The sequence below is a fragment of the Equus caballus genome, chromosome 6 (assembly GCF_041296265.1).
Source record: "Equus caballus isolate H_3958 breed thoroughbred chromosome 6, TB-T2T, whole genome shotgun sequence".
Taxonomy (NCBI): Eukaryota; Metazoa; Chordata; class Mammalia; order Perissodactyla; family Equidae; genus Equus; species Equus caballus.
In genome coordinates, this window is record NC_091689.1 from 6,058,362 (window position 1) to 6,072,584 (window position 14,223).

At 49.2% G+C, this 14,223-nt stretch overlaps 1 protein-coding gene across 1 annotated transcript in view; it reads right to left on the minus strand.

Annotated features, from left to right (window-relative positions):
* MREG (melanoregulin) overlaps window positions 1-14,223 on the minus strand; it is a 55,262-nt gene that overhangs the window by 35,502 nt on the left and 5,537 nt on the right. Inside the window, exon 2 of the mRNA XM_023642292.2 lies at window positions 2,564-2,723. Coding sequence (XP_023498060.1) covers window positions 2,564-2,723 — 160 coding nt within the window. The remainder of the gene's footprint in view (window positions 1-2,563; window positions 2,724-14,223) is intronic.

Sequence of the window (14,223 nt, forward strand, 5' to 3'; positions counted from 1 at the left end):
TGGATTCTCAGCTTCTCCTAAAAATCCAAAGTTTTGGCGCTTCTGGATCCACACTCTCCACGTGGCAAACGGCAAACAGCAATCTGGGGCTTAGCAGCTGCTCCCCTTAAACATAGCCTGGGCTTCCAGCCCTACTCAGTTCTGCGCCCTGAAGTGCTTTCCTAGGGTCCTCCAAGAAGGAGGCACTGTGACAATTCCAAGATCTTAAACTCACAGTCTCTCTGATCCAGCAATTCTCTTCCTGAAAAAACTATGGAAGTCATGAAAGCATACATGAGTATCCACCACAGCACTGCTTCTAACAACAAAAAGCCTGAATCAACCCAAACATCAACAGGGGCCCGTGGAATAAATGATGGCAAATCCACGCAGGAGAATGCTAGAGAGCCCCCAAAAGCCTAAGGTAACTCTAAGCATACTGAAATGGAAATATGTGCAAAGTATATTAAGCAGAAAAAAAGCAAAGTGCAGAATGGTATGGAAGATATGATCCAATCTGTGGGGAAAATGAGTAGCTATATTAAGATATGCTTTTACATACATTTCAAATTTCTGGAAGAAAATATAAGAAATTTTTTTAACCCTGTATATATATTATGTATGTATTATATATGTACCTTAAAATATATTATATATATTTTATACGCCCCTTGTGTATATATATATTTTACACTTAAACGAAAAGGAAGCACCATGAACAGAAACATTTCAAATCATTTTACATATAATTATCATCACCACATCTTCGGATTATTTCTTCAGTTGTCTGTCTTGGTTACAGGGTCCTCTAGAGATAAGCCTGATGTGGTGTCCCAGGCAAGCAGGAGAGAGCCTTCTGGATGGCCCTTCGCTCAGGGCCACGGGCAGCAGGGAAGCGACACAGCGGCCATTTCAGAGCTTTGTGGCTCATGTAACCTCCTCTACTGTCTCTTCAGAAGAAAGACAAACAGGGCAGGGAAGCAGGAGTGCCACCAGGGCGAGCTGTCAGGCTCGGTCCAAACACCCCTTCAAGCCCTTGTACATGTGCAGGGCGCCCTGGAGAGAGGCGGGAGGTGGGCATATACCATACGTTATTTCCCTATTGCTGTTACAGCTCTGGGAAGACTAAGGGAAGAAAAGAGAAGCCCTGGGTCTACTCTCACCAGCAGAAACCCTAACTGGTCAGCCCTAACAGTAGGAAAGGATTGGCTCTTCCATTAAAGGGAAAGCAAGGTCACGCATTCCTGGCCACCTGCTCAGGAAGGGCAGCCAGGGCGGCTGTTCTTGGCTGGAGCCAGATTTGTGACGCGCTTCAAGTGTTACCAGTGGAGGGGGGGTATGACGCTGGGGTCTCGGGAAGCCAGGATGGCGTGGAGCACGGCCACTAGAGGGATGCGATGCCTCTGAGTTAAGCCCTGTGATGGATATTGAGCAGAAGCTGTCCCGTCAGCACTCCACACCTGAGAAAGGACACTCATCGAAGCCAGTGCAGGACTCTCCAAGGCACCCTACGCCCAGGCCTCAACCAGAGCCCACCTCTAACCCCGAGAGGCATCCAAGCCACATGAACAAACGGACCAGGGCACGTGGCGCTTCTCAAATGTATCACCTCCTGCTAAAGCATGTTTTTGGGAAAAAAAAGTTAGCAATTAATTGGCAAAAATAAAGAAATCTAGATAAGGAACAGGTGACTTCCCATGGCCCAGCCAACATACACACACACTCCAGGGCTTTTCTTCAGAGCGAGAGCCTGGGCTTTCAAATATCCTTACTCTTCCCAATTCCAACAAGATACAAGGTAAAACCAGTGATCTCTGTTTAATAGAGGCCTCTACTCAGAACTCACTGAGGAACACAGGAGTTAGAAAAGCTTGCTTCTATTATTTGGAAAATGATACTCTAACACTGTAGTGCATCATATTATATGCACAGTACCATAATACTACTTTTGAAATAAAGGAGAAAATAAAACTCAATCCCCTTTGCTGTTTTCTCTTAACTTCCTAAGTCCTCTCCTTTTCAATATTCTAGCCTTCCCATACCAATGACTTTGGGCTGAGTCTACTAAGAGTGGTTTCAAGCCTTGTCACAAAAATCATCTCAAAGATGGCAGACAGGCTGCTGTCGGATCAACAGGACACTTTAAGATGCTATAAACAGAAAAAAAGAAGAATGAAACTAATTCAGGCCCCACTAATTCAGAATTAGTGATAACACAAAGTACCCTTGAACCCTAGTCTGAGTCTTCTAACTGTGGTTTGCCAAACAACTAGAGAGAACAGAGACGGACTGGTTAAGCTGTTTAAGAGGATCAACTAGCCTAAGCATCTTCAACAGCAGTGCCTTGCTGTTTCTGTATCACTGGAACTTGTGTCACTAAGGTAAGAAGTCAGTCATCTGTCCATCAAGCAGGTCTACCAGGACCAGCTATAATTAGCAACTATATGCTGCTGAAACACCTGCTCTCCACTTCCAACACCTCACCCTTCATTTTTTCCTTTGTTCCGAGTCAGTCTTCTCAGTCGTGGCTGAGTTTTACTGGACGTCATCACCTGCTCACAGCGAGATCCCAAAAGGTGCTCACCTCTGAATCTTTGGCCTGCTGATTACGAACAACTATCAAATTGTACAGGACTCTGTCGTCGTCCGCCTCTGTGTGGGACACATCGCGAGGCGTGCTCCACAGATTCTGCTCATCATCCCTCGCCAACGTTGCTCCAAATGAGGAATACGGACTGTTATCACTATGGTACAAAACAGAGAGGAATAAGGGTTTTGCAATATATAGAACATACTATATGTAATATATACTTCATATGTATGTAACACACAACATAAATAAAATGTGTATACATTTTATATATTATGTAACATACAATGTAATATATAAATATATATATTTCTAACAAAAAAGTCTGAATCGTCTTTAATAATTAAGCACACATAACACAATAGAATAAAAAAATCACTTTAAAAGCAGCAGAGAGCAGATGTAACCAGACACCTGGGTAGAAGTAATTTTGCTATGTTAAATATGAATTTCTGCACTGAGTACTCGGCCGCTAAAACAAAAACGGGAATCCAACAGGGAAGAGAACTCTCATGTGACTAAAAGAAGAAAACAATTCATGTGAAGAGACGAACTTTCTACTGGCTCTGAATTCAAGGGAGCACAGTAAATTTAGACTACCACGGTATGCAATATCTACCTAATTCCTTAGAACAAGAAAATTAAGTAGTAAGCACGCATGGGCAAAGACTGTCCATAAACAGTGCGGGATGTTGAGTGCCCATTTTGCACGTCTGTTTTACGATCTACCCTTTGTCAGGCGGTATGCAGCCCGGGCTCCTGGAGACGAGTGGCAGAGCGTCTATCCAGGACGTGCTCGTACACAGCCCCAGTGAACTTCCATGGGATCGACAGGTAGGGTCATGCTGGGCTATTCCCTTCATCTAGTAATATGTGTGAAGCACCGACTCCACGCTAATCACGGGGCTCAATAAAATGGTGAGCAACACAGACATGGTTCCTGTCCTTGGACCGCACTACAGTCAAGGGAAGGAAACCATTAATGAATGATCACGTGACTGTATGATTAAAAACTGACAGCGCTATAAAGGCGGAGTTTAGGGAGCCGAGAGAGCTAGTGGGGGTGGGCGTCAGGTAGGCATCCTGAAGCAGGCAGGCTTGAGCTTTAAGGTGAAAGATAAGAACAGAGTTCCAGGCAAAGGAAACATATTCAAAGGCCCTGGGGTGAGAGGAAGCAAAGCTTATGTATTAGAAGAAAGGGGACATTTCCTCAGGAGGTAGCTGGGGCTAGATATGTATCGGTTTGTATTCACGTTTTCTAACATTCTTTAGAAACGTGGTCTTTATTCCTAAGAGCAAGGTAAGATGCGGAAAGGTTTGAAGCAGGGCAGTGATGTGACATGAACAGTATTGCATCTTTAAAGATCCCTCTGGCTAAAGTGTGGAGAACCCTTTAAAGGGGTCAAGAGTGAACGTGGGAGGTTCAGTAGGACACTGTTGAGGTCACTCAGGCAGACCTGGTAGCTATCAGGATCAGAGTGACGGTGTGCAGCTGAAGGAAAGCACACTGTCCAGGAGTCTGCAGAAGGCAGATGCTCTCTGGCGTTCCACTGGGATGGGAGGGATGACTTTCCCCGAGGCAGAGGCAGGATGCCCATGGCCAGGGGTGGCACACAGCCCTGCAGGGGTGGCAAGAGGGAATAGCTGATGAGGACAGGCAGCAGACGCCCAGACGAGCAGACAGCACCTGGGCAGGAGGGAGATGGCAAAGGCCAGGCAGCTGAAGGGAAATGCTAAGGTTTAAACCAACATGAGATACTCAGAGGTGGCGCTCAGGAAATCTTGCAACAGGAAGCAAGTCCCAGTCACCAGACTGGGGTTCAGCAGCAGGGACCCTCACAGCAAACGAGGCGCTCCGCCGCTTGAGTGATAGGACTCAGACTTGGGAGCCAACACTAGTGTCACTGGGCAGGAGGGATGGGACCTGGAAGCAAGGCGGGCAGCCGGTCAGCCACCTGACGCAGGCAGAGGGCTGAGCGACTGGGTGCTGAACAGGGCTCCTCAAGGCCCTGAGCTGCAGCTCAGAAGTGTGGGGTCGGGGGCTGGACAGAGCGATCAGGGCAGAGGGGAAAGGAGCAACTTACGGGGAACCAGACGCAGCTCAGCCGCCCTGTCCTCAGACTGCTCTGTGTCCACTTGGGCTGTCTGACACTACAAAGGCTGAAAAACACAGAGCCCGTGGCCCGGCTCTTCCTAAGAACGATGTGCCGATGACAGGGGAGGCAAATGACACCTCTGCCCTGCCCACAAGGGCTTTAACCAGCATGTCATTCATTCATGCATTCACTCATTCGTTTATTCAACAAATGTGGAATGGACAAGTGCTGTATATTGGTCCTGGGCTGGGTGCTTTGGGGACTCTAAAATAAATAGGACAGTGCCCCTGCCCTGCATGTGCCTATACAGTAGTCCCCCCTTATCCGCGTCTCAGTTACCTGCGGTCAACCGCAGTCCAGAAGCTGCTGGTCGTCCTCCTGACGTACCATCAGGAGGTCAACAGCAGCCCAACAGTACGTCACAACGCCCATGTCATTGCCCTCACTTCACCTCATCACATGAGTACCGTATTGTCTCACATCATTGCAAGAAGAAGGGGGAGTACGGTACATAGGATACTTTGAGAGAAAGAGACCACATTCCCATAACTTTTATTATTGTAATAATTGTTCTATTTTATTATTAGTTATTGTTGCTAATCTCTTACTGCGCCTAATTTTTAAACTTGATCATAGGTATGTGTGTATAGGAAAAAACATAGTATCTGTAGGGGACGCCTTTAAGTGGGACAGCACGGAGGAAGCCGAGGTTGACCTGTTAGCCTGCAGGACATGCAGAGAGAGGTCAGGATGTGGGCTTAGGGGCCAGGACAGGGCTGGAGGGCTAGACGTGGGGGAGACGCACATACATCTCCACCACCGTGAAGGCCATGGGATCAGAGGAGAGGTCTGGAAGCAGGGAGTGAGGGAAGACCTTGGGGAACAGCCTGACCGGAGGAGCAGGGGTGGACGGACCCTGGAGAAAGCAGGTGAGAGCCAAGGAAGAGAGGACGTAGGGATGAAGAGGAATGCCCAAGAGCAGGCAGACACAGGAGAGGCGTCCACAACGTGAAGGGTATTGACTCCAATTTCTTTTTGCCTAAACAGATTTTGCGGCCAATGATAACCCACGACTCCATGATACAGTGCTCGACCCAGGGGCTTCCCCGGTCCATCCCTCAAGTTACGCAACCACCTGAGGTGGAAAGGGTGGACGACGCCATCCCACTTTGCACACCGGGAAGAGACTATGGAGTTGCTGGCCTTCTCCCAGGTCAGGCAGCCAGCTGACGGTCCTCCCAGGAGGAGATCCCCAAGGGGGCATCTCCAAGTAGCCACGTATCATAAGACTTGATATCCCAATGCTGGGACGGGAATGCCCCCACAAATGTAGCAAGTGAGATCACACTACACATGTGACATGTTCCCTGTACAAACCGGCAAATCCCCCTGGGGCTTCTCAAGGCATCCAGACCCGGTGCACAGCTTTCACCAGGGACTGGGACCACCGCCCAGGGACGCCACAGTAGGTGTACCTCTCAGACAATGGAACTCCAGTACTTTCCGGAAACCGGTCTTTTATTTTCCCTCAGTTTGTTTCATTTGTAAAAGATCTGCCTCTTCAACAAGTTGGTAAGTCCCTCCAGGGCAGGGATTGCAGCCAGTATTTCTTCCACACCCAGGCCGCCCAGCAGGTCGGGCACTGGGCGGCTGCTTTCCAAGTCCTTGCTGAACGGAGGCAGGTGAGCTGAGACTCCAGTGTGTGAAAGGAGTCCCAGACACAACTCACTGTTACTACTTTCTAAAAACTTCCCTAGGCAGGAGGGTTCGAAATCAGCCGATATCTACCTGAATCATCAGTGTAACATTTGACATGAATAATCGAGCCACTTTGTGCTTAAGGACCCACGATTTCTTTGCACGTTTTGAGATGATGATGACATCTGCCTCCCTGGTCACCAGTCCCTCCTACCCTCTCACCACCTCTCTCTCTCCCCCTCGCCCTGTCTTCTCTCTCTCTCTCTCTCCCTAGCAGACACACACACACGCACACACACACACACACACACACGAACATGCATGACTCCAGCCAACATAAAACACTAGCCACTCGTCACTCATCCACAGACTCAAGTGATGCTCCATGGGAGAGTCGACATGGGCCTTGTTAGAGGTGCTGATGTCTCCAGACGGGTGGTGCCCCCCCCCCCACATAGCCCACCCTAATGAGGAGCAGTGTCCCCAGTGTCCCAGGAGCCTCAGCCTCTGCCTAGTCACTGACACCCGGGGGACAAGAAGAGACAGGGAAGAGAACCTAGAACACCAGCCTCTGGGTGAGCAACGACCCTCACCAGTTCCGTTTGCCTGCGAGCTCCTCGCCTCCTCAGCTTGGACCCGGCCTGCTCATCTCTGCAGAGCAGCAGCCTCCCCTCGGGTCCACGGTCTTCCTTGAGCTGGACCTCACTCTGCCACGTTCTTCCTATTCATTAGAATTACAAGTCAGGTTTCTCTGGGGCATAGGAAAGGTGGAGTTCTAAATAAACCATTAAATTAATAATATTACCAAAATTCTGGTGCAGGTGAAAGTGAATGAGGGTGTGAGCTCATTCAGAAGCATCTGTCAGCCCAGCCTGGCCCACCGGATCCTGGTTCTGTGCTCTGGCAGCCTGGTCCCTGCTCCTTTCATCCCGCACCACCTCCCAGTCAAGGCTTCAACCTATTTTGTTTTAAAACTCTGAGCACTTAGGGTGGAGAGACCAGAACAAAGAGCCTCAAGCAAACGACTAACCAAGCAGCCTGGGAACCTCTGTGCCGCCGAGAGACAGTGGAGGACTCTGGGCTGTGTAAAAAGAATTCAGGGCAAGGCCCTGGGCGGAGGTGGGGGGGTCCGGCCCAAGAAGCCCAGGGAGAACAGAAGGCTGTGGGGAGGGGGCACTGAATCAGGAGCTTCACTTTCTCTCCTTCCCCCACATAATGATTTCTAGAAGGTTCTGCAGAAAGCAAGAGCGGCTGTTCGCTCCTGGCCACCATCTGCTGACGATAAATATTTTATTAACCGCAGGCATTTGAGAAGTGGCTCTGAAGTTACATACAAAGCAGACCCTGCTTTTACTCCCAAAAGGTGGGATGAGGAAGGTGTCAGATTCCACCCTCCATCCCACCTGAGGCACAAGGCCGGCTCCCTGGGGAGTCTTCTCTGTCAGTAGGATCCAGAGCTAAAAGGAGACCTGGCTTAGAGACACCGGCCTCTGGCCTGCGGGCGGCCGTGCGAAGTGCTGGTCAGCTTTAAAGCTGCTCACAAGAGCTTCCCATGAGTCCTGGCCACCAACAAGGACCGGGTGGGATAAACTTCAGAAAGCCCCGCAAAATACCCCGCACACAGGCTGGCTGCGGACACCAGCCGTTCCAGTGACTCACTGCTCTCCCCACACAGGCCGGCGTCGGCGATCCCTGGTTTAAGACTGAAGTCTGAAGACAGCGAAGAGATCAGATCTCCGGGTAACAGCAACCAGAGGTCTCAAAGACAGACCTCAAAAGGCTGTCTGGTGCCACTCCTCACTCCCTAAGGCTCCCGTCTGACGTCCCCTAGGAACTGGCCTGCCTACTGGCCCCTGGCTTCCAGGTCCGTCCCTTCCTCCCTCCATGGAAACCTCCCGGTGAGGGAGCAGGTGCATCTAAGATCCCCACTCTGTCCTTCTTTTCCTCCCTCCCTCCTGCCTCTACATGTCTCTCTCCCCGTCCCCCACCCCCTTTCCATGCTTCCTTCCTTCCCAGACAAACACCCTGGCTCCTTTCTCTTACCAAGTTGATCCAATGCTTCAACATCATTTAACCCCAGTTTAAACATGGTTCCGCAGCTCCTGGAGCTTTCTCAGCATCTAACCACCTAGGCTCCCGCCTGCCTTCAGCAGCACAGGTATGGCCTGCCTCAACGTGCGGGAGAAAAACGCCGTGCCCCGCTTCTTGGGCACCGCGCTCCAATGGGCTCCCACCCTTCACATCTTCCACTCCCACGGCTGAACCAGCCTGTACTTCCTACATTGCTTTAAGCGCCTACAGGCTTGAAGATGGTCCTGACGAGGACCCTGTGAAGCAGGCAGGGGAAGCGTTATTTTCACTTTTTCCAGCTGAGGAATTGCTGGGGCTTCAGTCAGTCCTGGGTGTCTTCTCTGCTTACACTCACTCCTGCTCACTTCACCCGGTCTCGTGGCTTTACATACGAGCTCCACGAGGAAGAGCCCAAGATCCATTATGGTACCCAGCTCAGACGTCTCTCCCAGTCCCAGACTCCTACAGCACCTGCCTTCTTCCCATCTCCACGTGATGTCTAACAGACAGCTCAAGCTCAACACGGTCAAAACCAAGCACCTGATCTTCCCCCCAAACCTCCCCACCAGCAGTCTCCCCACTCAGATGACGGAAACTCCATCTCTCCCATTGCAAAGGGCAAAACCCTTCAAGTCGTCCTTGGCTCTTTCATCCCCTCCAACCAACCCATCACAAAATCCTGTTGGCTCTATGTTCAAAAATGTCCACCTCTTCCACTTCCACCGGGCCAGGGCAGCTTACTTCTTGCATAAGAATTCCTATAGGCCTGTGTTTCACTGACTTAACCTCTCGTACCACTGCCTCCACGAATTCTATTCTTAACAGGACAGCCAAGGGATCCTTTTAATATGTGAACCCACCAGTCACACCCCATCTCAGGGCCCTTGAACTGGCCAATTCTTCTACGTGTAATGCTTCCCTCAGATATCCACTGGCCTCCCTCCCTCCCCTCCTTGGAACCTTTGTTTCAACATCACCTCGTCAGTGAGGCCCACCCTGACCAATCTATTACAAATTGCAAGCATGCTCCCCTGCCCATGCTCTGCCTTCTCCTTTTCCCTCACTCTTATTTATCTTTTAATTTACTCATTATGGTTACTGTTTATTGTGGGTCCTCCCTCACGACAGAATAGAGAATGAAAGCCCCACGAAGACAGGATCTGCATCTATTTTGCTCAGAGATGTATCTCGGGCGATTAGAAGGGGTCCTGGCACTTAGGAGATGCTCAATGAATATTTGCTCAACGAATGGGCTGCTGCTGCCCCAGTTCACAGGCTCCGAATGGTAGAAAGGGGACCGGAATCCGTGTCCCAGACTCAGACAGACCCCTAACATTTCTGAGCTGTTTAAATGTGTGAAGGTTGGGCTCACAGTCTTGTGGGAGGAAGCAGACGACAAGCACGTTACGTCGGGTGGTGATCAGGGCTCTGACGGAACACATGTGAACAAGGGACGTGAGGGGTGGGGTACTGTTAATGAGCGTGGTCAGGAGGAACATTCTAAGCCAGAGACTTTGAGCAGAGACCTGGATAAGGGGAGGAGTTACCCACACAGGTAAGTGGAGGAAGGACACCCCAGGGAGGGAGGGCAGGAGCGGGAAGGCCGGGAGGCAGGGTATGCTGGATGGATCTGTGGACTCCGGGGAGCCCAGCATGGCCGAAGAATGAACAAGTTCACCTCATGTGCTGACTTTCAAATCTAAAACGTACATAATGGCCCCAAGGTGGAAACCACCCAAAAGTCCACCAACAGTAGAATGGGTTAAAAAAATGTAATACACTATAATAAAGCCATGAGAACTAACTACACACAACTTGGATGGACCTCACAAAGTGAGAACACACACAGTTTGATTCCATTTACAGAAAGCAAAACCGAAGTGCATTTTTAAGGCACATAAATACATAGGTGGTAAAGCCATTCCAAAAAAGGCAAGAAAGTGACTATCACGAAAGTCTAGATACCATCAGGGGTAGGGACACGGGGCTGGAACAGCCACGTCCTAGCCCGGGAGGTGGTTTCAGCAGCATCCACTCTACAGTAGTTCTTGATACTGTACATATTTTTGTATGTTTTTAGTCTCTAAACATCACATACACAAACACAAATTTTTAAAAGTTAAGAAAAAAATAAATGAGACGCAATTCAGTCAGCTATCACCTTTCGGGCAGTCCAGGGGTTCTTGAGAGGCACGCTGTCTCACCAAAATGATTTCCTTCAAAAAAGCACACGAGAGGAGAGCACGCAGTTTCTAACCGGCACAAAACAAATACTTATCAACCAGACTAAAGAGGACTTCAACCGCTAACAGGAGAAACTATTTGACCCAAGACTGAAGCAGAATTTACCTTTCCTACAAAAGTATAGTGATAAGGTCACTTCAAGATATCTAGAAAACAAAAAGTTCCAGGAAACCTAGATCACATGATGTCTAAGAGAAATTTCATCTTCTGGGGAATTACCAGTGTCACTAAGAGTGACGAATGCAAGTGCCCAAAGAGGAAGAGGGATGCTGTGGGTTGCCTGGAAAGAGATCTTTACAAGTCATCCTTACATGACTTTTGAGTGGCTGACTTCTTGGTAAAGGCTCTATCTCGTACTGAGTGGACCTGAGGCCCTGTTCTGGAACTGCACTCAGGTCCCTCTCTCTCTCTCCTCTCTCTTTCAAGAAGGTTCAAGGACAAGCCTTGGAACGGATTCTCCGAGCCAGGACACCCTCCTGCAGAAGGAGTCCTGTGCACCTCTGCAGGCACTTCCGATGAATCACCGTCTGGCCCAGGGCCGCAGGCTGTGTAACCCGCAGGTTCTGCAGGAAGCCATGGGTGAGTTGTGTCGGCTCAGGCATCCAGCAGCATACGATGGGAAAAGAGTCAGGCCATCTGGGCGCCAGTCTGAGAGATCTCACCGGCACCAACACATTAGCCAACATTTTTGCCAAGCCCTTCCAAGGACAGCAGATAATTCGATCAGCTCAGAGGTCATGTGAGTCCACGTTGTGAAATGAAAAACTCTACCCATGGAAAACATACTGTCATTCTAGAGTTGATGGCGATGCCCTTTCAAATGTTTTAAACCCACCACCCGCCTTAATACAGAAGAATGGACCCAGTGACTCTGGGCCCCAGGCCATAACAATTCAGAGCAAATCTCATACTTCAAACGCAATTTCTAGCATACACCGCCGAAGCAGACCCCTGTGCATGCAGGGGCCTCTGCTCGTCCACAGCGCTGGAATACAACAGGATTCAGACCCCAGCTCGGCCACAGGTGCCCTGAGCAAGGTGCTGAAGTTCTTGTGCCTCAGTTTCCTCAACTGTCAAGTGGATTACAGATGTACCTGCAGTCGAACCACATTATTCCTAGATTCCGTATCTGCAAGTTCACCAACTCGTTAAAATTTATCTGTAATCCCAAAATCAACCCTCGGGGTGCTTCCACAGGGCCCGAGGCTGAGCGCCCCGCAGATATCCAACAAGGTGACAGCCGCCCTCTTGTTCTGCTCTCCTACTGTACGCAACGGTCCTGTCGCAGTCTATTTAGTGCCGCATTTCACATTTTTGTGCTTTTTGTTGATTTTGCTGCTTATGGCCCATAAGCACAGTACTGAAGCACTGAAACCTGTGTGTTAGACAGGTGTCGTTCAGGCACCCGTTGCAGTGCTGTTGACTGTGAGCTCAATGTTAACCAATCAACAACATATATTACATACAGGGTTCTAACCCGCTGCTCTTCACAGGGTTTTCTTGGCCAATTTCTTTCGAAGTGGGTGGCCAGGTCCTTCTTCCTAGTCTGTCTTGTCTGGAAGCTCTGCTAAAACCTGTCCACCATGGTGACCCTGCTGGTATTTGAAATCCTGGTGGCGTAGCTTTCAGCATCACAGCAACACGCAGCTGCTACAGTGCGACAACCAACAGACGAGTGGTGTGGTTCCCTGACCATGAAATAAACCAGAGTGTGTGGGTGAGAGTGCGGAATCCTAACCACTAGCCCACCAGGGCTGGCTCCTGTAAGCACAAGTGCTCTATACAGGATCAGGAGAGCTGGGGCAGGCAAGGCACACATCACAACTTCAGACTCACCCTCTTCTGCACGCTGGAGCAGAATGATTCAAACTGAACCATTTCTTTACGGTCAGGGAAATTCAATTCTGTGGCTAACACTCACAGGCCTCAATCAATGCCATCTCAGAACGGCCCCTCATTGTGGGCATAAAACAATCCTTAAGAGCAAACTAAGGTTTTCTTTTATTTTTCCCCAATGGGAATTCCAGGCGCTGTAGAAAAATGAAACACGGAGGTCTGCTCGCCGTTCACTGCCCACAGATCTGTGCACAAATCCCGTTGTCATGAATGGAGGTGCAGGTGGGCACTGAGTGGAGCAGGGAGCAAAACAGACATGGAAGCTCATTATGAGGTTCACTTAGAGGGCTTAAGAGAGAGCCACGAATAAAACCAGAGCTGTGGTCATTAACTCTCTTTCTTCTTTTGCTTTCAAACAACCGGAGAGTTGTGGTCTTATCAGTTATTAACAGCCAATAAAAATGAGAGACTAAGAATTATACTTTCCCGGAAAAGTTCAAAGAGAGCCTCGTGAAGACACTTTAGTGTGTGACGTTCACACTGCACTTCTTTCACGGTCCATTCTAGCCTCTTCCAGGCCTCTGACGTCTGCACTGGATGTCATACGGCAGCTGCCTCTACGGTGCCAGGGGACCTGGGCATCTCTCTGCTTAAAGGTGACTGCAGCCGTGCCTCCAGGATCATATAATGTCAGGGGCCACAATTCATGCTCAGGTGGATTTTTATATGGCCAGAGCATGCTTTTATCACTGATGGAGGAAAGCCATGCTATAAAAGTGAAATAAAAAACCAGTGCTTGAGCTTTTACATTTTCCCAAAAGTACCCTGTAGAGGGTTGAATATGTTCCCCCCCAAAAATATGTCCAAGTCTTAGTCCCCAGTTCCTGGGAATGTGACTTTATTGGAAATTAGGGGATTTACAAATGTAATTAAACTTAGTCCTGAGGTGAGACCATCCTGGATTTAGGGCGGATTCCAAATCCAATGACTAGAATTCTTATAAGAGAAAAGAGAAGGATATTTGAGACACAGGAGGAGAGACACGTGGAAGAAGACAGGCAAAGACGGGAGTGGTGTTGCCACAAGCCAAGAACACCAGGAGCCGCCAGAAGCTGGAAGCAGCAAGGAATGTGTCTCCCCAGAGTCTAATGAGGGAGCACGGTCCTGCCAACCCGCTGACTTCAGACTTCTGGCTTCCAGAACTGTGAAAGAATAAATTTCTGCTACCAAGTTTGTCATAATTTGTTGCGGCAGCCTAGGAAACTAATAATCACACATACCCCAAATGTTTCTTTTAATGAGTAACACGAAATCTTGAACCAAAAAGTCATTCACTATTTTACATATGATCAATGATCTAGCCATTTCCAAACGATCCATTTCATTATTATCCTGTCCTCAAGGCACGTTTTTTGCGGTTGTTTTGATCACTATTTACTCTACATTGGAAAGGCAGCCAGTGCAGGGAAGAAATGGCATGCAGAACCTCAAACCTCACAGAGACGATGGACAAGATGAATGTGACAGGACTCAGTCCTAAAATTGAAGGGAAGGTGAGAAAACAGTGATATTGAACAAAACCTCTGGCTTGCTTTGGGGCTGAAGCCTGTGTTAAGGTCAGGCCATGTGTCGCTTCTCCAGGCCCAGACTTGTCTAAGCTTCCTGGCGTTAGAAATGGCTACTCATCTCCTGGCTGCTGAAGCAGCCCTG